The 27,363-nt window shown below is 46.3% G+C and overlaps 5 protein-coding genes across 6 annotated transcripts in view; 3 read left to right on the top strand and 2 right to left on the bottom strand.

The window, feature by feature from the left end:
- The window catches only part of LOC126561545 (probable 60S ribosomal protein L37-A), a 450,882-nt gene that overhangs the window by 366,443 nt on the left and 57,076 nt on the right, over positions 1–27,363 (top strand). The window lies entirely within an intron of this gene.
- Positions 1–27,363, top strand: part of LOC126561695 (cecropin-B) — a 328,190-nt gene that overhangs the window by 133,646 nt on the left and 167,181 nt on the right. The window lies entirely within an intron of this gene.
- The window catches only part of LOC126560212 (protein gurken-like), a 473,091-nt gene that overhangs the window by 62,176 nt on the left and 383,552 nt on the right, over positions 1–27,363 (bottom strand). The window lies entirely within an intron of this gene.
- LOC126561871 (sushi, von Willebrand factor type A, EGF and pentraxin domain-containing protein 1-like) lies at positions 3,080–10,455 on the bottom strand. The gene is made up of 7 exons (XM_050218226.1): positions 9,036–10,455; positions 8,681–8,944; positions 7,310–8,601; positions 7,002–7,146; positions 4,923–6,932; positions 3,327–4,841; positions 3,080–3,240 (listed from the first exon to the last, which is right to left on the bottom strand). The coding sequence occupies exons 1-7, from the start codon at positions 10,453–10,455 to the stop codon at positions 3,080–3,082; spliced, it is 6,807 nt and encodes a 2,268-aa protein (XP_050074183.1).
- On the top strand, positions 12,534–18,782 carry LOC126561887 (intraflagellar transport protein 140 homolog). Its single transcript, XM_050218251.1, has 5 exons — positions 12,534–12,680; positions 12,753–13,126; positions 14,067–14,288; positions 14,387–15,369; positions 16,009–18,782. The coding sequence occupies exons 1-5, from the start codon at positions 12,534–12,536 to the stop codon at positions 18,753–18,755; spliced, it is 4,473 nt and encodes a 1,490-aa protein (XP_050074208.1). The 3' UTR covers positions 18,756–18,782.

Consider the following 27,363-nt stretch of genomic DNA (forward strand, 5'->3'; position numbering starts at 1 on the left):
AACTGCATCAAATACAGTAAAAGAAATGAAAACAATCAAGAAATGTTAAATGCAAAATACAACAAAATAATAAAAGAAAAACAACACAAAAAAACTGATGGAAAAAAATCTAATAATGCTACTAGTAACGGCCATTCGATTAACTAACTTGTCAAATGCTAAATGATATGAAAGTGCAACGAGTATGAATGTAACATGCGGGTGTAGCTGTGTGTATGTGTGAGTGTGTGAGGGAGCAGTTGTAGTTTTGCCTAAATCATAAGTAGGAACAAAAATAAAAACAAACAAACAAAAGAAGAAAAGGGATGACAAAGAGAAGAAAAAAAAATATGGAAGAAAAAAACAATCTAAAATGACAAAACATTTAGCATTATCTAACCTGTGTGATGGAGACGATACAAAATGGAAGCCACGGTACAGATGTGAACGGTAGAGAAAGTTATAATTACTGCAAAAACAAAAAAACAGAAGATATTGAAGACAAATAAAAGATATATTATATATATACTAAATAGCTTTCAAATTTGGATGTGGACGAATACATTTGCAATAATAATAATAATAGTAATAAAAAAAGAACAGCATTTGGGTTTTTTTTTGTATATTTCGTCGCGCACTTTCAACATTTTTTGTGTTTCACATAACATTTGTGTTTGTAATACATTTTAAATCAATACAAAATATGGAATTTATTGTTTATTTTATGGTCTGGCAATTGATTTTACAGTTTTGTGAAAAGTTAAGGAAAAAACAAGAAATTTAAAATACTTTTTCGATATTATAAACAATAATACAAAAGCGCGTTTAGAAAGAGATAAGTTTAAAAAAAAAAACCTTTCGTAGGTTTAATTTCTGGTTTCAATTACAATTCAATTCAAACACAATTATAACACATATACGGTATTAAAGAGCTACTATATGATTACGTTGAGCTTCATGTATTTAAACAAAAGAAAAGAAAAAAAAACAATTCAACGTAATTTGATGTATTGAGGTAAAAAAAGAGATATCCCATCACTATGCAATAGATACGGAAAAGATTCTTATACTGAAGCCGTATAGAAGAGATTGTACACCTTTCAAGACACAAGTAAACACTCAGCAAAACGAAAGGAAAAACAGAAGAAATAAAACACAAACAAAATGTGGGAACGTTAACAAATGAGCAAGAAATGGAGAAGAAAACAAGAAAAAAAAACAAACAAACGCACACGCAGAGAAAAAGAGTAATTAAAATATTTTATTGTAGATATTGTAACAAATTCAAGAGAGTAGAAAAGCGAACAAATGATAACGCAAAACTGTAGTAGCAAACCACGAACCCGAGTGTTAGGTTGGACAAGGGATAGGAAAAGTGAGTGAGAAGCTAAAAGAAGGTACAACAACGGCAAACAAGTGTTTATTTATCTCTCGCAAAGTTATGTAAGAGCCTTTTGTTTTTAAAGAACTGTACGTTTTAATTAACAGAGTTCAATATCTTTAATTGAAACCCTAGGAACAAAATTTTACTGCTCACTATAGTGAGTAGTGAAATTTTGTTCCTAGGGAACCTACTGCAACAACCCTCAAACAATTATTATTTTATGTGAGTGAAAAAAATGTTAATTGTTTCGTTTTACGCGCGTTTTTTTTTTGTTTTCTCACTAGAGTGAGCAGGTGCTTCTCACTATAGTGAGAAGTAGCATTTCGTTTCTAAGGTGGTAACAAATTGTAAACTCACTGTTTTCGTTGCTCTCCAGGCAACAAAGGCCAACTTCTCACTATAGTGAGTAGCCATTTCTCCCTATAGTAAGAAATTAGAATTGCTTGCTAGATACATTAAGAGGAAAATTCATCAAGGAGAGAGAGAGAGAGAGAGAGAAAGAGAGAGAGATAAGCATAAAGAGAAAGAAAACGAAAAAGAAAGAGAGAGAGAGAGAGCAAATAGATAGGAAGAAATGTTTGAAAGACACGCTACAAATGAAAACTACTGTTCACATGTGTCAATAGGGGAGCGAATTTTGCGAGATTAGGCAGAGATAGATACAGATATAATAATAATCATTTGCACACACACTTACCAGACATTTTTATCCATTTCTGTACATAAACCATCAACCTTTGCAGATGACAGGCAAATAAGGTGAAGAAGGAAAGAAACAAATCAATAATTATACAGGCGAGTACTTCCTGAGGTGTGAATGAATGAATGCAGGTATGCAAGCTAGAGCACAAATAATTGAAGCATAACAGTATTTAGGTTTTTACAACTTCCAACAAAAAATTCAAAAGAAAAGAAAATGTTATACTTAGTACTGCTGCTACTACAACAACAACTACTACTACTGCTAGTTTACTACCAAATCCTTCCCTGCCTATGTTCATTCGTGAGTTTAAAGAATGGTTCGTGGGATGTTTGTGGCTAAAGACAATTAATTGAAGTTAAAGCATTATAGCACGTGGATAAGACAAAACTACTTGAATTAGTCATCAACAAAACAAAAAACAAATCAACAAAAAAAACCCCTTGCTAGATCCGCGCGTGTGTGTATGCTTGAAAACAAAAAAAAAAAAACAAAACTGAGATGGATTAAGATGGAAGGGTGATAATACTATAACTTGTAGAATAAACAAAAGAACACAAACACAAACGGAATTAAACAAACAGGTTATTCACTTGAACAATTGTCGTCGGGTTTTATTGTTGTTTTTTTCTTTTTCTTTGTGTGTAGTACAGATGAGAAAACTTACTCTTTTTAGTGATTACCCTAGGAACAAAACCTTGCTTCTCACTATAGTGAACAGACACTTCTCACTATAATGAGTATTGACACTTTTGCCCCTGGGGTACTTTTATTTGCAGCCCTACAAAGCCAATAAAATCTCATTTCTCACTCACTATAGTGGGCAGGTGCTTCTCACTATAGTGAGATGTGATATTTGGTTCCTAACAAGGATTAAACTCACTGTGTCACCTTCACTCCATACGAACATCTATAGTGTACTCTATAAACATGTTTTCTTTTTTTGTATTTATATTGCATATTGTTCTAGCTCTAGCTTCATACTTCGTACACATAGTAGCCTCCATCATTTAACACTAGTAACACTCATCGAACGGTGTCCACTGACCGTTTGACTGACACGTGATATCAACCGTGTACTGCTGACAGCGCACCTTGAGTGAATCACCGTACAGGAATGAATTGCCCGCCAGTATATTAGCCATGGCTAAGTTTTTCGGTCGTCCACAAGAAATGCCTGCGAAAGCAAGATGGCGTAATCGTTAGGATAAGGTTGATAATAACTATAAGGCCCATAAAACTATAGAAACAAATTCTACGTACGTGTACAGCGTGCCATCATTGGTGTCCAGCGTCCATTCGGTTGACACTTAACGATCGGATGGCCTTTGATAGTGTAGCCCGGCTCACACCGATACTCAATCTCGTCGTCCACGTAGTACTGTCTGTCGCGCGATTCGGGCGCAATCAGCATATTAGGGCGGCTAGGTGGATTCTCGCACACGGCACCCTCGCAGAATCCTTCCACCACGTTCCACCGTCCGCCGACTCCACACTCTGTCACACCGGAACCACGCATGCTGAATCCGACATCGCAGCCATATTGGATGCGATCACCTGGTTCCGCCTGCAGTCCACTGTACAGCAGCTTCTCGAAGCGCCATTCATCCGGATGCAGTTCGATAGCCGTACGCAGCTGTACCACCCTGACGTGACTATCTATCGGAGGAGTAGGTAGATGACTCAACGGGCAACGTTTCGGTGGTGCCCCAGTAGTAGTTGTGGAGGTTGTACTAGTCGTCCCAACCGGCGGCATTCCCTCAGCCAGCTCGATAATTTTTTTCAGTGCGGCCGACTCGCGTGCATTTCGCTCCTCCAACAGATGGTGATACTGTTGATAGACAACCTGCGCCACATTCTTCAACAAATGTTTAATCTTCGTATTGGTGTTCTCCTCCTGCCGGATGTCCACCACCAGCTCGTCGTCGTAGTTAAGCTCCCGATCCATCAGTATGATGTCGATAAACTGACAGATCACGAAGCGATACGCATTCTCAATGTGCACCGGGTAGCGCATTTCCGGTGCAATCGGTTCAACCGTACCGTACAGGATGTAGTGTAGCAGATTTTCTGGCACCAGCCGATTTGCGTCTGGTTTGACGGTGCGCATCAAAAAACCGAGCAGCTTCACATCTATATTCGTAACGGCTGGCGCATCCTTCTGCAGTGTAAACCCGGTCAGATCCGTCCAATTGTTGCCAGCAATTGTGCCCGCAGCGGAATAGCAAAACAGTGACAGCTGCCGTCCAGGTACGGTGGATGGTATGCAACCATGGAACAGATAGTCTCGCAGGTGCTTCCAAAACTGTACATCTGGTCGACGGTTCACGCGAATGATCAGATTCGATAGAGAGTCGGGCGTTGGTGTGGTCGTGGGTGGAACAGGTACACACTCCGGTAGCGGTAGATCCCACTGACCATTTTCCAGACACGTCAGTAGGTTATCGTCCGTGAGGGCAAACTGTGGTAAGCATCGTACTTCTGCCAGCACGCCCACATCGTAGCTGACGAGCGTGTGTGGAATGGGGCCACGTTCGGTTGCGTAGATGATGGGTGCTCTGCCATCATTCTCCTCCAGCATCAGCGGTGGACACTTGACGATGCTTATACACTCGGGAACAGAACCGGACCAGGTGCCTCGTGCTGTGCAGTGCAGTATATCTGTTCCCTCAAGTAGAAATCCTTCGTCACAAGCAAACCTAGCCTCGCCACCGAAACTTGTCTTGGTTAGAATGACTTGCCCGTTCAAAGGAGCATTAATTGTGCCACAACGAGTTACTTTGGACGAGAGAAGGGAAAGATCCTAATCAGATACGAGTCTCCAGAAAAACTACTACTTTTTGTCGGAAGCATACTTACACTTACAAAACTGCACACCTGCAGTCCATTGGGAGGTGCGTAAACATTCAGCAAACGACGGTCCAATTAGCTCGTATCCTTCATTACACCAGAACCTTGCCCTCATCCCTTCGTACCTAACAGAACCATTCGGGAGGGAGTGGTTCCGTGGACAGTCGCGACAAAAGCCTGAACTTACTACCCGTACGTGTCCTACGGTTTGGAGTCGTAGATCTAACCATCGTATCAGATTGCCACTGTACGGCTCACATGTTCGATAGTAGTGTCGGACCTCCACCAGCTCAAGCGGACGGTTCCACAGATCTACGTACGCCATCCGACCGCGGAATGATTCCGTCTCACTAAAACCTCCCCCCAGCACATCTTGCTCCTGTCCAAACACGTACAGTCCGCCATGTTGGATCGGAACACCATCACTAAGGTTCCAGCCCTGTGCACTTAGCTCCCCGTCCAGGTAGAGTGTGTACCGTCCCCCGACACTTGTCCAACTAACGCACACAAAGTGCCAATCGCCATCGTTAAGGGAGACATTCGTGACGACATGTGCACCGTTCACGTACAGTACCAGTCCACTGTAATCTGTCAGCGTGAATGCATTATCGGCGATTGGTGTTGCGTAGGATAGTAGTGTGCCGTAGTTAAAATCATCATCCGTCCGGTACCATCCACACATACCGATCGCTTCCAGTACGCCATCTTGTTTGGTCCGTGCCGGCAACTTAACGTATGCGTGCACACCACTACGAGGGAAGTCAAACTCAAAGGCTGCGGACAGTAGGAGATCGCACCTGTTACCATTATATCCCGGTGGACAATGGCAGCGTACCGACCGGTAGCTTTCATCTTCGTAGTCATCCGCAGTACTTTCGGTTAGATTACGTAGCTTGATCGCTTCACATGTTGCACCATTACGACAGTAGTGTCGCTTCACCGTTTCACACGGATTGTCGATCTGGGTGCAGTTGTTGCCTCGCAATCCTATCGGACAGACGCAAACGTAGCTAAGCGAGTATTGCATTACGGGCTGCTGCTGTGTTTGCAGCACTACCACGAACTTGTCATGGTGTCTCGTGTCGGTATCATTTGCACCGTTCAGACATAGTGCGCCAGCCGGGCAGGGTAGATAGTCACATGGTTCGAGATGACAACGACGCCCTGTTTTTCCTCGCGGGCACGCACAACTATAGCCTTCATCGACGTTTACGCACACACCCTGGTACTCGCATGGATTGGGCGTACAGAAGTCCTTGGACCATTCGCAACGATCTCCCTCATAGCCCAGTGGACATTCGCAGAACGGGCTACCATCCGCTTCCACGCAGGTTCCACCATGCAGACAGTGGTCCGACCGACACGGATCAACGTAAAATTCACACAGAGGACCCCCGGTATAGGGTGGTTGACAGTGGCACACAAAACCCCCACTGCTGTTGCTCGTCACACACTGTCCACCATTAAAACACGGTGCCGAACCGCAAGGGTTAAGCGCAATTTCGCAATGCTCACCTACGTAATTCTCCTCGCAGACACAACGGTAACCGAGCAGTGAGGCAGGATCGGCGATACATCGTCCGTAAGCACCGCACACGTTGGAGGCACTAACGTTGCAAAGCTGTCCACCGATGGGGTAACAGTCGTCGAGTGACTTCGAACCACGTGGTGAGCTGTGGTTCGAAGGGCACGGATGACATTGGGCCCGGTTGTACTGGTCCTGATACAGTCCCGGCTCACAAAGTCGACAGAAGGGCATAAGCGTTTTGTGATACTTGACTGTACCAGCGAAATTACCGTTGGGTTTTGTCTTCTTTAACAGCTTCAACCGAGCCACCGTACCCGGTGGACATTGTGGTTTACATTCGTGGGCATGTTTGGCATTTAGTTTGCGTGTGGAATGATGCTCCGGACATGGGTGACACACTGTTTGACCTGTTTGATCGTTGTACGAACCAATCGGACAGCTGACGCAGGTGTTGGTGGTGTAGTTGTGATACGTTCCTCTCGGGCAGTGTACTATAAGCAGAGCACTGGATGTGTGAAGATGCAGATTTTAAATGGAGAAGACGGTACATCACCACTTACCACAAACTAGCTTCTTGGAAATGCTTCCATTTGCGCAGCGTATTTTCTCGTCTAGTTTCAGTACGCTTAGATCCAGATTGAGGGCCCCCAGACGACGGCGCAGTTTTTTCTTACCATTGATCTTTTCAAGCTCCTCTTTTATACGCTACAGAAAGAAGAAAAAGTTTTGAAGTAGAGTCATTACACTTGCAGGTATATTATTATTGTTTGGGTATATTATTGATTCAATCTGTAAGATGTTTAATCGCTCGGATGTTGTAGCTAGTTTGTTGATTTTTTTTTTGTAGAATCCTGAATCTCGAATTTACCTTAATGTTTTCCGATTGTTTCCCATCAGATCTCCATAGGCCAAGCTCCTGTGATACGCGCTTGTAGACAATTATCTTTACCATCGCCCGATCGTTAGTGCGTCCCGGATCAGGCGTAGAGTAGCTTTGCGACTCTACACTACGCTTCACGATGCTGTACCGCACGGACTCGTCTGCATCCGTTTGCGTTACACTGTTACCAGGCAGACAGGTCGGTAAGGTTGTCATGAGCGTACAGTCGTCTTGCTGGCCACACAGCTCCTCACGCAACCCATCACTGAACGTTTCCGACACTTCGTTGATTGCGTCCGTATCGTTGCAGAGCGTAGGATCCATATCGTCATCTAGACGGATTGTGATGATTTTTTCTACACCGGACGAACTGATGACCTTGCTACATTCCGGCACGTCTAGATGCTCTCCCCATGTAGGCCGAGCTCGATCACAAACCATGCGGATGGTTTCCTCCGGCTGCAGGCTGAACATGTAATCCTCTTTGCAGCCCATCTCACACCACACATGCGAGACGTTGTACGCACAGATCGAGAACCCGTTCCGTGGTTCGGGTATGTCATCGCACGTGTACTGTTTAACTTCGACCGTTAGCACACATTCGGCTTCATTGCCGGACAGGTCCACTGCACGGTACTGTACCGAATGCTTCCCTGCGGGTAAGTAGCCAAACGTAACGTTCTGCGTGATCGTAATGTTGCGACCAGCATTATCGTACACCATCGGTTCCTCCCAGCGGACAAACGTTTCCTGTGGATTGCTCCTGTCGCTCACGTAGTGTACTGGGGCGTCGAGACAACTCTCAATCACAGGTGGTGTTCGATCGATCACGGTAACGGTAAAGCTACAGCGCGCCTTATTCTTGAAGGCATCCATTGCGATGTAGCTAAACTCGTGATCGCCGATATCAAGCCGGGTGCCTTCCTCTTTGATGCCGGGTTTTGACCAGTACGTGTAGTTGTCGCCACTGTTATCGAACACGTACGGTTGCTGCAGTCGGCGAACTAAAGCGTATGGGTGGTCGTCATCCATCAGTATGGTGTAGTTGCCGGGACATTCGATGTACGGTGGAGCAATGTCGATGCACCGTGGCGTCTTCAGCTTACTCCACGTGCCCGTTCTTTTGCCGCCACACTGTTTCGTTGAGGGTCCACCCTTCATCTCGAAGCCAAAGTCACAGATGAGCGTGCAGTTGGTACCGAAGGCAGACTTTGTATCGGCACAGTCGGTTGGGTCGTACGTCGCGAATGCTACCTTGGGTAACGCTGGACAGAGGATCTCTGTAAAGGGAGAGCATACAACGGTACGGGTAGTGATTAAACGATACTGACTATTACTGCTAGAGGCTGTATTACTCACGTTTGCAAGTCGTTTGCAAGCCATCCCACTTGGACAGCGGTAAACAGTTCCGGTTGTGTGAACCTTTCAGATAGAATCCTGGACCACACGTAAACGAGCACTCGGTATCGATTGGCATCGCTTCGGTAAAGCGTTCCGCCGACATACTATAGTTTTGGAGAAAAGATTTGTTGCGCGGCGTGTAGTCATACAGCAGATCGAGGTCGGGATTGCTGCAGACCGCCATACCGTAATAAGGTATATTCAATGGCGGACATTTTTTCACTGCAATCATGATAGACGGGAAGATAAATTATGCAGACGAAATTAATAGTTCAACCTGTTTTGAGTTGTAAATAATGTCGTGTATACTTACTAGTGCACTTTGCCTCTGTTCCGGACCATTCGCCGTTTTCCTGACATAGCCGGATACTACTGCCGGTGAGTTCATATCCCGGACGGCATCGCGTGCCACAGGCAGCGTTCAGTACCTGACTGCAAGGTTTCGGCTCCATTACGAAGTATCCATTTTCCGGGGCTTGCAACTCAGCGCACGTAATCGCAACACAGCGCCCATCTTCGTTCTCTTGATAGCCGTGGGGACAAACGCACTCCTTCTCGGATGTAGCGCCGAGTGTGAGCGTAATATGGCGCGCATGTGGACAGGACTCACACACGCCACCCGCTGTCCAGTACGTACCGTTCGGGCACGGATGGCAATCGCCACGCATCCCCGAACCCGTATATCCAGCCTCACACGCACAGCGGTAGTGACCGGAGGTTGTAAGACAGGTACAGGTGGCACGTTCATCGCAGCACCCTGCTGACGCACTGTTTTGCTCCTTCATCTTCGCCCGATCACATAATCGATCACATAACGAACCATTTCCCAACGGTACGGACGGTCCATGGCGATAGTCGAGGTGTAGTGCCTGTCGGACCAGTGTTTCGAACTGTTCGAAGCTTGCCAACAGATAGCGATGCTCGCTGGACGTTACGATGCTTGCCAACTCCTCATCGTTACCGGTTTCGATCCCAATCGTGAAGATCGTCACACCGCTACGCTTCAACCTTTGCGCGATCGGTATCGGATTCTGCCCGTTCGAGTACCCGTCCGTGATGAGAAAGATGATGCGCTCCAGGTTGTCCGTGGTCCGGGAGGTGGTGAATCGACTCTCGGCAAAGATTTCTTCCGCCTCCTTCAGTGCGCCGTAAGTGTACGTTCCACCGCCACTATACTCGATGCTCGGTAGCTGATAGTTTAGCAGCAGACATTTGTCATTTTCGGCCAGTGGTCGCGAGACTTGGTCAACGTGACGGATCACCTTTTTGCGCGAGCTGAACGTGATCACCGCAATTCGTGTACGGTTCACGCTTACGTCAAAGCCGGCGAGCAGTTTTTTCACGAACCGTAGCTCACTTTGAAAGTTGGTCGGGCCGACACTCGAGCTGGCATCGATCAGAAACACAATGTCTAGCCGGGCGCTGCTATTCTTCATGCTGCGCATGTTGTCCTGAAAGCGAGCATTTACCATCTCGAACCGGTGTACCGTTGCACTATGTGCCGTATACGATTGATTGAGGGCTTGCGGGTGTTCACTAGATACTTGATTGTTGGGTTGCGTTGTCCCAGTGTCGTGTAAATCTTGGTACTCTTCTTGTGCGATTGTGCTGCCATCTTCGTCGTACCAACTGTGGGAGCTTTTCGTTGGCTGTTCAGTTGTGTCGGATGTTTGCTGCCCGTTGGCAGGCACTAATAGGGCTATTATCACCAGCTTCAACACCACACCGTACATTGCTGGCCACATTTCGAATCAAATAAGTCGGATACGGCTTTGCAGACATTACCTTTACTAGCACAGCACTACACACTAACTGCACCATATCGTGCGAAACGGGGCGCTGTATGGCTTTGATCTAGTGCCTGCTACTTCCTGCTTCCTAATCACCCACGCTCTCATTTTCTTAGCATACGCCGCTTTAAAAAAGGGCTTATCGCTCAGCGGGCTACTGGTACTCTTCGTCGATTGGATGCTCGTACAGCAAGCGAACGATGCGAGCGACTGTCGCTGTACGATCAACCGACCTTTTGACATCAACATTCTCTGGAAGGGCAAGAATTGCTTTAATTCCCAAATAAGCCCACGTGCGAGAAACGAAAAAGTTGTGTTTTTTCTTACTTCAGAGTATGTATGAATTAAAGTAGATACAGTTTTGAAGATAATCTAATAATACAACTAAAACGTGGTCGACGGAAACGTTAACGTAAATTTTAAAATTGAAAAATGGCGGTTTTGAGTCATCTCAAAAAGCAGGGATCGGCAAACATTTAAAGCAAAGTACTAAATTTTGTAAATGATCGAGAGTCGCGGGCCTGCGTAAAGCATATTTTTATTTGTTCACTCAAATATTTTCGCTAGCCTTGAATACAAAAATTCTAGATACAAAATTACCGGTGAATAGTTCAGTAAAGTTGAATATTTTTACATCCTATCATTAAAATTGATTGCAAATGGTTATCAGTTAATGATGGTGTGTAAAGGGAAAACGGGTTGCGAGTAATTTTTTCTTCCAAAAACGATGTAATTTCACTTTTTAGGTCCAAAGATCTGAGTAGAACTTTTCCGATTTTCAACCCTCTCTCAGCTGTATGATAACGTTTATTTGTATACTCCGCTTCAATTTCCTGCAAATACGCGCGGAATTGACGGTGGTTTAAGCCTCGAGGGTGGATGAGAATTAGCACTGGCGATACTACTTCCATTGCGCATGAAATTTGTTTGTTTTTCGCACACAGAACCTGCTGATGTATGATGCTATGTACAGCCAGAGGATTCGGCTTCTCAATCCCTTCTCAAGCTATAAATATGTGTCCCAACAAGCCATTGCTCTTCCCGCACAGGTTTCAGGCGCCATCAGTTGTGAAGGATTTTGATTTATTCCAAACTAAACCATATTCCTTCACAGCTTTTACAACCTTCAAACTTTTGAGGGGTATTAATTTCTCAGTAAACTTAAAGTTACTATTAATACCTCTCATAAATGTAAGTATCTGAACAGTGACATTTGTGACATCAGTTGACTCATCTAAAGCTAGCGAATATTAATCAAATCTTTCTACTTTACACTTCAATTGAGCGAAAATGAACATTACTGATATCTTCCATTCCTCTAACCGTGACCGCTTCAAATAAATTTTTCTTTTCTGGACAAAGTTTTTGTCTCTCTTATTTATCTAAAGACCTCAGATTTCTCAGATAATTTTGAATATAGAGCATCATGTTCAGTTTGATAGAGGCATTGGATGTTGGCCACAGTTTCTTTCTAAATGTTGTGGGCCTCATTTGGGGAAAGGCAAATCGCGGCGGGCCTCATTGGGACCGCGGGCCGGACTTTGCCGACCCCTGTTACATAGGGGGATGAGTTTTCTTTGTTTATTACCCTATATTCTTCCTGATACAGATAACCATTTGTGGTAATGATAATACCACACTTGATCTTGATCTTCAACTTTTAGGGCAAATAAAAATCGATCAAGAGCTGTGCGCGAATGGGTAAGCGAGAAAGAAAGCGAGGTGGTGAATAAGCGATCCCTTAACACCAACACACTGACAGCACCGTTTGACAGGTGTACGTTCCCTTCATGCTGCTTGGCTTCTTCACCAAATGCTTTCTTGACCTTGAATGTGGCGTCACCATGGTGATGGTTGTTATGCCCGCAACATAAACAAAGCCAAGAATCAGTGACAAATCAGCAAACGGTCGGAAAGCTTATCGTCGAAGTTTTTTTTAAAGAAGATTTGGAAGGTGTTTTAGGTGTATTAAAATCTTCTAACCTTTTAGCGTTATTCGAACTGGACATTAATACGCTAGCATGACGCTATACTTCGATACGAAGGTACAGTTTCTCGACAGCGAGGCAATCAGCACGGTCAGCTCTTGGCATCCGGTGGAACCGATTTTCGCTGTCGCCTCGTACAGTAACGAACGCGGTGGCTCGGTAACAATATTCGATGATACGGTAAGCGGCGTAAGCAAGCAAGAGTCCCAGACCAACGATCGTGCCTCGTAATGATTCGTTTCCGTTTTGCAGGGAATACCACTGCGTGATGTTTCGTTCCCGGTGCATGCCACCTCCCAGGCGACCGTGCTGACGTGGCACCCGGAGCGGAAGATTCTGCTTACCGGTTGGGAGAATGGGGAAATTCACGCCTGGTTCGAGGGAAAGCGTGATTTCGCAACGATTAATGGTCCGCACAAGTCCCCGATCATGTTGCTGGAGTTTAGTGAAAAGGGTGGACGCGTCATTACGGCCGATGCGATGGGTGTGCTGACGGGATGGCGGTTCGATGGGCAAACACAGTTTCTGACCATGTTTAATCACGATCTGCGCGATCCGTTGCTGCACATTACGTTTCGGAAATCGATCCAGAGCGCCAGCAGCAAGGAGCTGACGAATCTGGCACGGTAAGCTAACCAAACCAGGGACAAGGCAGACAAGCAGTGAGGTGTTCCTTCACCATAAGTAAAGTTTTCATGGCCAGTTAGAAAACGTAAGCCTGCTAAAATAGTATCCCATTTCTGCTAAGATGCTGTATTATTTCTTAGTACGATCTGAGGAGATATACGCCAACTGCTCTAATCAATCCAGCGTAAATTCTCGAGGTTTGCTCTGCGTTTCTGGGGAGTCCAGCCAAACTACGACGGACGCTGCGGTGTACTAGGTTTCCACTCGTTGAAACATATACGCTCCGGCGAGATTGAGGATCGTCGTATTTGTTTTTGGTTCTGTCTGTGATGGTTTTGAACTTGATCTGTCGCGTTCCGCGTTATTTTTCAATTTAATTCAATTCAATATCTATTTGTTTTCCATCTCTGGGTTTAAGAAAACTCTTACAATCTAAAGTTAACGATTTATCTACATCTACAGGGAAGAGCGATAAATGGGGAGCAGAAAAACGGGAGGAACTGAAGCATACAGGACGGGTTGGATTGAGTGGATGAATAAAGCCTGGGCATGTTATCGTCTTTTCTCAAGAGTTTTCAACCCCTGTACCTGACATCGAATAGGATAGGGAAGAAGTTGGTGACCTGGGCCCAAGATCTTCTGGAGTGCGAATCACGCAAACGCTTTTTGCACTCGATCAAATCTCGGGGTCAGGGTGGGAGAGGATGGCGACCACACCAGCGCTTGACTACTCGAATGTTGGTCTCAAAAGAGAGAGTCCTCAAACACACAGGATCTGAGGAAGGTCTTTTAAAGACATCATCTGGTCGAGAGGGATTCTTGAATTGTATTCGTGCTTTACTGCTCCTACTAGTTGTAACATGAAATCAAACAAGAAAAAGGCGGTCCGTTGAAATTAATAAACGAATAAATAAAAAAGATTATTTTTTTACATTGCAGAGCGGCGGTTGCCGGTGATGAGGCGGCTCTCGATCAGCTGACTAGCTGGAGACCGAGAACGGCAGTGCGCAATCTCGCCCATGCGAGCGTACACGACAACTACTGCTTTTACGCATGCACACAGGCCGGTATACTGTACTACATCAATCAAACCGGAACGTGCACGGAAATAGTGCGCGGTGACAGCATCCCGATCATACAGATACTCTGGCACCCGAAACAGTAAGGAGCCTTTTTTTTCCCCACCCCGCCTAATGATCTTACTGATGATATCCCGCAATAACAACTATTTATCCATCTCTCACTACGCAAAAAAATAGAGACTCGATCGTGATACTGATGGAGGACATTACGATCGGACACTACGAGGTGGACACCAACGGCCAGATAACGGAGCTCGATCGGGTGAAGCTTTCCGGGAAGGTGTCCGGTTCAAAGAGTGCAATCACATGGGTCGCTGGCTGTGCGCTTGCCATTCTTACCGGCGATCTGTCCGTACGCATCTGGGACATTGAGACGAACGACAACTACGTGCTCTCGATGGAACTATCGGCCGCATCAGAACGGTCCACCAGCACCGGCGCAGATCGGCCACCCGCAAGTGCGGTGGCGCTGGAAGTGTTTACGTGTGTAGCGTACTGTGCGGACACGCAAACGCTCAGTGCCGGTACGAGCCAGGGTAATCTGTACACTTGGCGCCGTGCAGCAAGTGGGTATGGTCGTTCGTACACCAACTCCGAGAACCATTGGCAGCTGACGAACGTGACACCGGTGCGAGGAACAATCAAAAGTCTCGTTTGGGGCACTACCGAAGCAAACCGGCCATGCATGATGGTGAACTGCCTGTCCAGTGTGTTCATCCTCAAGGAGCAATCGTTACTGTCCGCTCACGCCCGGAACGTTTGGGCGACACAGAAAAAATCCAACGAATTGCTCGTCCGGCATGCAAACGGGCGGGAAGTGATACTGCACACGGACATATCGATCATCCATCTTGCACTGAACGAGCTGCACATTGTTGTAACGAATGGGCGCACTATAGCTGTTTATCGGATCGATCAAGCCGGTACGATGCGCAGTAGTGCTGGGCGGCTAGCATCGACTGGTGGAGTGATGAGCGACACGGGGAATGGTGATCCCGACGGGCATACGTTATTAGTTGCGTTCGTAGATAGTTTTGCTGTCGAATGTGTGGCTGTTTATCTGTACGAGCAGAGCATTGTTGCACTTGGGACGGAACAGGTGAAGATTTACTCACTGAGCGGCATCATTCTGCAGGAGATTGTGTTCAACGGCAATGAAGGTGAGTTCTTTTGTATTTATACTAAGTCAATCCATAAATTACGTAACACCAATATCGAGTTTTTTTCGATTGGTAAGGGATCACTCGAGCCGTAGTTTGTTTGGCGGGATGGGATATAATGGGGAGGTCTATCGCGAAGGTCACGAGATGGGGCGTAAAGACAGACAGCTGACAGGGAATTAGCGTTGAACAAACTCTAGCCTGGGAAACGCGGTGGAGATCAAATTACAGCTGCGTATTCTAGGGAAGATCGATCCCAACTTTAGCCTTCAGACAGAGGGGATCACGGAATTCGGCCTAACAATCAGGATTTTTTTTGCTTTGCTGATAACATAATAATCGTGGGTGTTGATGGAGAGTGTCACGTGAAGCCTCACACCTAGATCATTTACAAAAAATACCCGTCGTATAAGGACTAGGCAGTTCTTACGGCACCACACAGAGAAGGAGGTTAGGAAGGTTTTAGAGTGATGACTAAATTACATAAACGTAATGATAAGACATTTCTTCTTTATTATTTACGCTATCCAGGGTAAACTCCCCCTCCCCCTCTCCTTTGTGTAACAAATCGAGCGTTACGTAATTTATGGACGCCCCTAAAGCTAGTTTCACATCGATTTACTTTTACATATTTCTTAGGCAAACCTATCGGAGTCGATCTTGTTGGTCCGTATCTGACTGTGTTCACACTGCACGGGTACATCCGGCTGTACGACGTCTCACGGCACGATATCCGCCTGCTGCAACCACCGAAAAACGCGTACGATCTGTTTGAAAAGTTCGGTGAAATCATCATGGCGCGCACGAATGCGAACGGGACGTATGTGGCGTTTACCATCGCTAACGAGCAGCTGCTACCGGACGGCAAGCTGTACCTTTGGAACCTGGAAAGCAATGTGCTTAGTTCGCGAGAATTTCACACCCCCGACCCGGCAGGACGTGGCCGTTGGTTGAAGGAAGCGGCTGAAACTTCGACAACCACCGCCACCGGGCATACCTGCTTACCGGTTGGGTTTTTCTGGGATGCCGAAGATTCGCGGCTGTTGGCGTGTGAAAGCAAACCCTTGCCGAGGCAGCAAACGTCGGTGCGAGGTTTGCAGCCCGAATCGCAAATACACGTACTGTTTGTCGATGGTCAGAAATCGGAGCTGGCCGAGCTGGAGGTGCTGGAACCGCGTACGGACGGACCGGGTGAGCAGCTAGAGCTGATCGGGCTGTGCGTGCCGCATCTGATCGTGCTGCGGAGAAACGAAATCGCTCGCCTAGCGTTGCGTGACTTTAAGGGGTTAGATACGTGCGATCTGGCCACGCGAGAGATGGTGCTGAACTTTAGTCTAAATGTAGCGCAGGAAAACATGGACCAAGCGTTTAGCTGTATCCGATCGCTACGCTCTGATACGGTGTGGGCAAATTTAGCTCGACTCTGTGTGCAGACCGGGCGGTTAGATGTGGCGAAAGTTTGTCTCGGCCATTTGAGGCGTGCCCGGTCGGTGCGGGCATTGAGACGTGCAACGGAGGATGCAACGTTAGAACCAGAAGCACGGGTTGCTGTGTTGGCAATCGAGCTCGGGATGATGGATGAGGCGGAAGCACTGTATAAACGGTGCGGTCGGTATGATTTGTTGAACAAGCTGTACCAAGCGTCGGGACGGTTTGAGGAGGCGTTGGAGGTGGCGGAACACTTCGATCGGGTACATCTGCGAAACACGTACCACCGGTACGCGGAGTGGTTGAAGGAATGTGGCAAAACGCAGAAAGCGATACAGTACTACGAGCGGACGAGTAGCCTGATGCACAACATTAGCCAGCTGCTGATGGATGATCCGGCCGCATTGAAGCAGTACATGCAGGGTACGAGTGATCCGGAGCTGTTGCGATGGTGGGCTCAGTACGTCGAGAGTAGTGGCGATATGGAGGGTGCGTTCAAGATCTATCAGCGCTCTGGCGATTGGTTCTCGCAGGTGCGCATCTTGTGCTTTATCGGGCAGGTTGGCCGGGCGGATGAGATAGCGCGTGCCAGTGGTGATCGGGCCGCTTGCTATCATTTGGGCCGATATTACGAGAACAGCGGGAAGTTGCAGGAGGCTATACAGTTTTATACGCGCGCACAAACGTACGGCAATGCGGTACGCATTTGCAAGGAGAATGACCTCCCGGATGATCTGTGGACGGTGGCATGTACGGCACGAGCCCGGGATAAAGCGTCCGCGGCTGCCTACTTCGAGGAATCGGGCGATTATAGGCGTGCGGTGGAACTTTACCATCGTGCCGGGATGCTGCACAAAGCGGTAGAGATGGCTTTCCGATCGCAGCAACCGGAATCACTGCAAGTGATCGCATCCGAGCTGGACGCTTCATCCGATCCCGATCTGGTGGCAAGATGTGCCGATTTCTTCGTCGGCATCGAACAACCGTACAAAGCGGTTCAGTTGCTAGCGAACGCACGACAACTATCGCGCGCACTAGCGGTCTGTGCGGAACACCGTGTACCCGTGACGGAAACGTTAGCCGAACTGTTAACACCCGGCAAGGAAGATCTGCCGGAGGGAGAGCGTATAGCGTTGCTGCTACGGCTCGGCGATATACTCCAGGAGCAGGGTGATTATCATGCGGCGACGAAAAAGTTTACCCAGGCAGGCGATCGTGTGCGTGCGATGAAGAGTCTGCTCAAATCAGGAGACACGGATAAGATTATCTTCTTTGCCGGTATGTCACGGCAGAAAGATGTGTACGTGATGGCGGCGAATTATCTGCAGGCACTCAACTGGCAGAACGATGCAAAGATCCTGAAGAACATAGTCACGTTCTACACGAAGGGCCAAGCGTACAGCCAGCTGGCGAACTTTTACGCCAACTGTGCCCAGGCAGAAATAGACGAGTTCCGGGACTACGACAAAGCGCTCAATGCATTGCAGGAAGCGGTCAAAAGTTTGTCGCGTGCCTCGCCAGCATCGAACTCCTCCCAACCAGCGGCACTCGATACGCTACAGGTAGCGATGGCGGAGGTTCGGCGCGTTATCGAGCTGCAGGATGCAACGGAACGGCGCGAGTACAGCAATGTCATCAAGTTGATCAAGGTCCGGTTGGAAGAGCGTCAAGATCCACCACCACCGGTGCGTGTGTGGGATTTGCTAGCGTTGCTGGTAGAGTGTTTGGTGGCGACCGGGCAACATTCGGAAGCGCTCTACTACGTGCGGGAGTTGGCCCAACGGAAACCCGACTGGTATCATCAGGAGCTGCTGGATAAGGGAGTGCTCGATCGGTTGGTAGCGGAGACGGGCGTTAATCTCGAACCGTACGTTAACGTTGCGAAGGTGAAGCGTCCGACCACGGCCACCATCTCCACGATGAGTGATGATGAAGAAATTCAGGAGGTGTTTGAGTAGAGGGTCTTCCCTTTGAGATTGTGTACTAAAGTTTATTTATATATTTATTTGGAGCTTCTTCACACTACTTCACTTTAAGTCTGACGATAGCGTACGTAGGGTTTTATGGTATTATTGTAGTAGACAGTAATGGTTGTCTGATACTAGTAAATGGATGCAAGGTCACTCAATATGACCATTCTTGCCAGATAATAGTGAAATAATAGTTTCTTTGCCAGCAGGTACTACTCGATCCTATCGGATCCTATTTCTTTCGAGAAAATGCTACAACATGCAAGGTAAATAATAAATCCGATATTTTAATTATGGTTCCTACGTACAGATGGTGCGTTTAGTGCGAATTCGAGTGTCAATATAAAGGGTCTTCATTCACCACATCCAACCAGGCTTACGACAGGTCAGGTCTGCTGGTGAACCGGTATTAGGTTTTCATGTTGCCCTTTCTTCTTGTTCAAAATGGTCCAACGAGCGTCGTGTTTGGAATGTCAAAACCTGTTGAGCGTAGTCCAGTGCAGCAGTGTCTGGTGTCGCAACAATAGTTGAAAGGTACAACCCGTACCCACACGAACTTTGATTCTTAAGATCAGTATCACCGGCCCAACGTTTTTCCACCCTCCAGTCTAATGCCCCTCGTTCCCCCCCCACCCCTCCTCTCATTTCTTGGGAAGTTTGGATGGAAATTATCAACGAATTCTTCGAACCAGAAGCAAGAGCGTACGTAACTGAATCCTGATTCCGACAGCTGGTGCCTGCACTGACGCCCCCGCTCCCAATCATGGTGGGATGCCCTTTGTTACCGGAGCATCACAAACACTTGCAAACAAACACGTACGTCTCATCATCGCATTCGTTTGATGTGTGATAATTAAATTTAAACAGTTGTTACTTGCCGAGAATTAACATTCCAAGCATCGAGGGTTGGGAGCTTGGTTACCCATCCTGCCGTAAATCTGCTTAGTGGGATGGGAGAGCAACTGAAGGTACGAGCGTTCGAGATTTTGGATTTGAGAGCTAGCATATGAAGTTGGGAAGAGGAAGATTACGCCCGGAGGAAAAATACTCGACAAAGCAATTGAATTTGTAGAAAAGTTCCCGGGTGTTAGTGTTGTTGAAAAAAGCTGTTTTGTCCTTTCTCACTAGATTTATGTGTAAATTGTAGAATATTTACACTAAACTAGCTTTAGTGTAATCTCGCTATTTCTGCTTAACATCTCGTTAGCCGTCTCTAGTAAGGCGACCTTCCTGGGAATGTACCCCGGTGGCAAGGTGATGCTACTGCGAGCTGCGGTATTTTTGGAGCCCGACAAAAGAGCATGCACAACCTTCACGTTCAGCGTTCACCTTTCAGTTTGATGTTTGTTTAATCTTCTGCACGAGACCATTTATCGACCCGGTGGCCGTGTCTTAAGCCCTGGAGCTCCCTAGAGGCACATACGAGGTTTAGGGTCTCGAACAACCCACCCGAAGAATCTGCCCTACCCTTGGTGGTCGTCTAATCCTGACGCTGGGCCTGGTCCGTTTCTTCATGCTGCTGACGAAGCACTCAGCAACCGCACCTGTCTGTGGTTGGCACACGTTTACGGTCCTTTTGTCCTTTTCGAGCGCACCCGTGCAAGGTCCACCGGACACGATGGACCGGAGCAGCACCTGCAAAAGTAAAAGAAAAATATAGAGATGAACCATGACATATAGTAAACTGCTTTTTGATAGAGTAGCATGAAGAGGGGGCCAGCCGGTTCAAGGCGACAAGGGTTCACCCAACAGCACAACCACACCGCAAACGAAGAAGCGCGGGAGACGCACTAAGACGAACTGCTGGCTACCGGTGACAAATCGGATACGAGCGAGTGAATGTGGGAAATCTGTTTTTATTTGACTAACAGCTTGAAGTTTCCTGTGGAGATGAGTGTTGAGCCCGTGCGTGTGAGAGAGCTTCCTTCTTTTTGTTGTTGTTGGTTATTGTTCTTAGTTGTACTAAACATTAGCACAACGTCACAAAGGGAAACTATCTACCCCTCCCTTTACGCCTTGGTTCGTGGTTATTCTACCGACAAGTTCACCGGCTGGATGAGGGCGTCAGTTGGTGACGTTCCCATCGTATCTTCCGGATGCGCGTTGATGAGCGAGCGTCCAGTAAGACGATGCGATCCACGATATCTCCAACACTGTCCCCGGCACGGTGAAAGATGGTGGCTCCGGTTCGAGGAAGTGGTTTGCGGTGTTGCAGGCAACTTTTTAAGCACTTCGGTGTGAGGCATCGCTGAGCATAAGTAGCCGTAAACTGCCATTATTTGCGTGTTTAGCCAAAACCTTTCTTTGGTGGAAGTTATGTTTTTGTGCCTATGCCTACACGTCGGATGCACGTTCTCGGAGGGTTTAGGCAGAACGTTACGAAACTGTACCTTAAACAAACAAACAAACGCACACTCACACATACATACATATTATTGCAAATTAGTGAGCGATACGGAATGGGGCGAATGTTTCGTCGTGGTCGGATTCACGGCACTCTCTACCGATGGCTGATGGCAGGAGTCTAATTTACATCGAACCAGAAATTAACCAGGCCCAGTGTTGCTGCACGTGTGTTGCTTGCTCGCTTTCCCAATCGATTACCGGGAAGGAAGCAAAACCATCCAGTCCATTACAGTTGGCCGTTTGACGAACCTAGGGCTCATAATCGTCGGTCATCTTGGTAGGCAAAATCATTCTTGGGCGCCTAGTGCCGTAACGACCAACTAGTTCTCTTCCTACTCCACAGAAAGACATAAGAAATAGAACTGCAATGAACATCGTCCCGGTACTATTGATGGTGTTGCACTATGGTTCTAGACGATGAAAGTAAGTGGCCACAATTGAGAAGGGTCTCTTTTTGCAAGTAGGGGCCTCAATATAAGGTCTCTAATACCCCTTAAACGAAGCAGCAGTCGGGGCCCCATTTATTTTGGTCCGCTGAGACATTGTAGCGTCGGTTCGGAACCCGTTATCAGTAGCAAAAAATATTGATGGTAGCAAAGACACAATTATTAGTATAACATCCGCTACAATTGTAATAATAGTAGTATAATCCGTTTAAATGAAATAGTTTTCACAGTATAAAATTTTAGATTAAACATTATCAGAACACAAACTACTGTAATTAGATGCACATAATTATTATACGATAATTAAAGTGCAATATGTTCTTATCAGAAATAACTATTTAAGTAGGGAAAATTTAAGAGAGTTCATCCATTTGCGCAGCAGGATATTAAACATGGAAGGACGATATTGCATAATGTACGCAAAAGACACGTACGCATAATGCAGAAGATAGAGCAGGATAATTTAGGTTAAATGTGCCCATAAGCGCAATGTAATTATTTTATATAAAAGGAAGCTCGCGCGGAGCTAGAAATCAGAGTTTCTATTACAAAGTTCAACCTCGCAGTACCGTCCAATTCCACAGTCCAAATTGCTAAGTCCAAATGTGGAGTTTAAACTCACTGTTCTATAAAACGAAAGTGGAAAAATAAAGTTGTAATAAGTGAAATACAAAAACCCGCCTCAGTACATCAGTACAAGGATGACAAGTTCCACTACAACATGACCGCTCAGTACAATTGTTGGATACCCTTTTGAGACACTTCATAGTGTTGTAAGACCGCAGTAGAAACTGGTTAGAAAATCATGGACTAAAGGGTTAGAGCATGCTTCTAGCCTGTGAGGAATGTCCTAGATATATCTGAAATGTAATGTCTCAAGCTATTTGTTCTAACTGGGCCGCTTTCAACAAGGTCCCAAATGCGCTCCCAAGGTCTCTTAAACGAGGACCTTACAACGAGGCCTCTTACGCGAGGACTTTTATATGAGGCAGCCCTAGGCCGTCTGAGAAGGAAACCTGTTGGAGTTCTCAATATAACCTGAAGCAACCCCAGATGTCATATTGGTGACTTCAACCTGATCGAGATTATAGGAACCTGAATCGAGATAATAAATAGTAAGAAATAATAAACAAATCAATTCCTTAATGTTGTCCACCAATCAGAACACTGTCCAGTTGTGCTTCAGCCGTGTGTCTAGGCACACAAATGAGAAAGCACATGTTGGCGTAGTAGTTGGAGCAGCAGCAGCCTTCAAGCAGCATCACTTTTCCCGATTGTCGGATGCGAAATGTGCACGAAGGATAGGCATTGTACGCTAGTCTGGTTTCAGGCGTCTTCATACACACCGCTCGTAATGGTGTGTTGTTTTATGTTTTCCGGGAAAAAGTAATTCCTATTACGACTTAATGAACTCTCTCGTTGCAAGCGTACCATGGTGTACGCAACCGGTGTGTGGCCGGCAGTGCTGTAAAGATTTTTGATTTAATCTTCTCCCTCTCCCATAGCTACACATACACACGTTTCGGCTAGTTTAAATCGTTCGGTAGATTGCGTTCGGTGGCCACGTGTACGGCTAGCGTGTATCGGCATCTTTCTGTGTCCTGGACCAGCCTTGACAGTCTTGCCACCGGCTGAGAGATTACGTCTTAAGCAGCTTATCGTGTGCAGCTTGAAGCGCCGATGATGTTTATGTCATAATTTTTTGTCGTTTATTTTCTCATTAAATCTTCAAAATGCATGGATTAATTGGCAGGTGGGTGTAGTGCGTTATGTGGGGGTTTTTTGTTTGTTGCATTTCTACGTCAAAAAGCACTTCTTTCACAAGTGAGGTTAGTTTATAAGACAGATCGGTTCGGTTGAAAAAAATTGAGTCCGGGAGGTTAAGTCGGCACAGCATTGGCACTTGAGCGGAGTCGATGCCTTCGACGATGGGTTTTTGCCGGCTGGTCGAAATTGGCTGACCCGGCTAAAGCCAACCCCCAAAAGTTGAAGCAAATAAGCAATGCGCAGCACAATGCTCTTCCCTCCTTCCTCTCCTTACTCCGGATTGCTCGCTACCCGCCTTCCCAACTCCCCTCGCCCTGTTGGGAACAAACTCTCCACAAAACTCGAAACGCAATTCCGATACCGAAGCATCCTTGAGAGTGCACCCGTTCGCATCAATAGTCAATCGAGTGGGCCTCACCCCTCTTTCGCACTCTTTCCCGCACCCAAACGTTCGATTGGTTGGGAGATGGTTTTTCCGAGGGAACGGCCAGAAACTGGCCAGAAAGATTCGGGTTCATTCAAATGCGTTGTGATTGGTTCGGGTGGTTTCATCTAAAATACCACCGGGCAGGCAGTTGAAGACTCCACCGGGTGGAAGCGATACTGCGGCGGGGTGGGAAAAGTTTTTCCCCCAACCTCCGTTTGTTTTGGGGTGGTCGGTGCGTTCTGTGCAGTCGTTCTGCATGCCTTGGTAGTAGGATCGATTGAGCCCTCTTCTCCATCTCCATAGTAATCAAGCTGCTGGCCATCGAACATCGAACCGGCTCCGGGCAACGGCATTATGTAGCTGCCGGGGGAGCGAGCCGTGCAAGCAAAGCGCGGAAAGCGCACCGGGAAAACACAAATTAGAAGAAAAAAAAAAGTAATCCATAAACTAGTGGGTTGGGTGGTTGTTGTTTCTGTTCCAAATCTGAATAGAATTAAGCGCACGGCTAAGTCGAACTTCCGGGTTTCCGGCATTTTGTTCTTGTTTGTAGTTGTAGTTGTTGGTCTCTTCTTCTTCAACTACATACCATGAGGTGAGCCGAGCTTCTGTCCGGCTGTATGTAGGAGTGGTGGCGGAAGAATTTACCCAAAGTTTTCCATTTTCAGGAACTCGTGTGGCAAGTGAGTGAACATTTGTGCTCTTGTTTAAAAATGCAGAAAAATCCGACCGATTTGTATAAGTTGATTTCGATTCTTGTACCTCGCAAGGTGGGTATGTTAATTCCTAGCACTTTTCCCGCACACACGCACATACCTGCAACACTTTCGATGTGCTGTGTGAATGTACCGAGGGAGGGAAAATAAAACAAAAAGGAACCAAAACATTCATTGGTCCTATATTGACGGTGGTAATTCCGGTAGTTGGACCAGATGGTTCCCTGCAAGTGTGTAAAGCGGAAAGTGTTGGTTTTGTTTTGCTTTCTTTCTAGGCACAACATTCAAGAGCATTGACGCTTCTACAGACCATCCAATCATAGGTCCAGCGTTTCTCAAGTACCGACGAGAAAAAGCTATTTTTATTTTAAAGTTCCAAACTTCCTATAAAACGAGAACAGTGGGAGTAGAGAGCTCTAGTAACGTAACCGCTTAAAAAGGTGGTGGATAGGAAAGAGAAGGATCAAGCTGATCGAACATATTGGTCAGATATCTGTAATATTTAATGGAGTTATCAAACGAGTACAACAACTCATAGGGCTCACAGTGAGGATTTTAAGATACTTTGTACGATGCTGGTTGAAATATTTATGACTATAAGTACGTCTAGATAAAGTTAGGTCCTCAATAATCGATATAATCGATTGCCAGACTACGATTTGTCAGAAGATAAGGCCCACGGGGTCACGCTTTGATACTCAGAAAAACTTGTCGCGACAGACAAAGCTGAGTCTGTAGAGTACGTCTATAGTCCCAGTGTTCATATACGTCTCGCCGACAGGGAATTGTTCCAAAATTGACGAGATCCTCTTAGTCGAGAGCCAAGTTCGAAGGGATAACTGGCTTGGTATGTGTGGAAGGATAATGGTGGAGCCACTATAATAACGAGCCTTACGAGCTTTACGGTGATCTTAACATCGTGTAGCGAATTGTACTCACTAGGCTCCTGGACGATGATCATGTTATGAGAATGAATTCACTTGAATAGAGGAGGCGTTGTAGGTCCAGGATGTGAACGTGTGATGGAGTTGATACGTTTGAATGTTTGAAAAAGCAGAGCAGTGTGATTCAAGTGTCCACATAGTAACCTCGAACTAGACGTGTCTTATAGACCTTAACGCCATAACGGATTTACTATTTGTGCCGTCCAAGAGTTAATACATCGATAGAACCGATTTATGTCAATAATTTTGATATGATTTCTGGCAGCCATTTTTGAAGTGACATAACTTCGTACATAGCAGCGAACCTGTATACTAGATGTCACCTTTTTGCAGTGAATTGAATCATTGTAGAAGAGTGGTCATATAAGACTCGAATCTTAGTGTTTGCTATCGCGCTTAAGAAACACTGACTTCCTGTACCAAGTTTGACGATGGCGTTCGAACAGGAAAGACCAAAAAAAAAATCTTGAATTCTTGTAGTAGTTAGCGTTAAAAGGAAACGCAATAAAAAAAAAAAAACTACCCCAAAACTAACAAACAAGATATTCACCGAACAGCCAGCTGTGCTTTCTTTGTTTTTTGTTTTGCTGTATCTTTCTATCTCTCTTTCTTTATCCATGTGCAAAGTGATTTCCCTTTCCCAGCAAGCGTTAAGACTAAGTGAATTGAGATGTGTCATCAACAAGGGGCACATACCATCGTATCGTGTGTAGAGGGCTGGATGGCTAGAAAATGATCGGTGAATGTCCTGGAAAAAGGTGTGCGCTCACTGAGCGGACACAGGAGGACACCTGACCTGGAACAAATGGGTTCTAATGTTTTCACGTTACCTTTAGCCGTTGCCGAAATCTAAACAAAAGATATTTTAAGTCCATTATGTAAATTACGCTGTTCACGGCTTGCCCAGCAGTCAGGCTTCCTTTTGGCGCTCCGAACCGGTTCCATACCATTAAGCGTGCCAGGACTGCGCTTAAAGCATGTGTAATGGTGTGCTTGCAGCAGCAGCACCAGCAGCAGCACGTGCACGTGAGTGTGTGGATCGGTGATGGGCATGTAATTGAATGGTTTGGAATGTTTTTCGGCGGTCCTGGGCTGATCCTGCCAAAAAGGCATCCTCGTTCTTGTGGTCTCGTTCTTGTGGCCAATGTGGGCAGCATTTCAACGCAATGACATTCCTCTCTCGATTCCTGGTATGGGACCGCTCCGTCCGCATACGGAGGCTTGATTGAATTCCATTTTGTGGTTGGAGACTGGGCCCTCCCCAACCCCAGTGACTCAGGAGACTGTGGACCTGACGGGGGGTACTGCTATTTAGCTGGCAGTAAAACATACTTCACCGTAGTCAATCCTGCTTTTGCTGGTTGTTTCGAATATGCAGAGACTACACTCACCTTGGCACCTTGGTTCTTACGAAATGTTGAGGAAGATATTTGCTTTCTTTTTCCCCTCCTTTCGGTACAGATAACTGAGTTAATCCAAATCTATTTGCCATGTTCTGAGCATTATTCTGATGGGCGGTCCTTGTGATACAGCCGATGCGAAATGCGTGGAACCGTTTTGCAAACTGCAGCACCGACTTGCTTTCGATCGCCTGCAGGAGAATAAAACAAGATGTATTGTTAGTGAACGTGAGAAAAGGGGGCATCGTGATGGTCTAGCAGAGCGAGCTCATCCTATACTCCGCAGGGCCACCTGGGAAACGGGGCTAATAGCTATAACCGTTCATCTGGTTTTTTCTTCTTTCAATTACCAGCACATGTTGCTCGCGCTAGGAAAACATTCGCTCAATGTTAGTGTGTTTCAATATGGACGAATGCACATTGCAGGAAAAAAGGGGCTTTTTTTGTTATTTTCTGTATCCAGCAGTGCAGGATCAAGTGGGTGAGCGTACAA

This window comes from Anopheles maculipalpis, chromosome X (assembly GCF_943734695.1).
Source record: "Anopheles maculipalpis chromosome X, idAnoMacuDA_375_x, whole genome shotgun sequence".
NCBI lineage: Eukaryota > Metazoa > Arthropoda > Insecta > Diptera > Culicidae > Anopheles > Anopheles maculipalpis.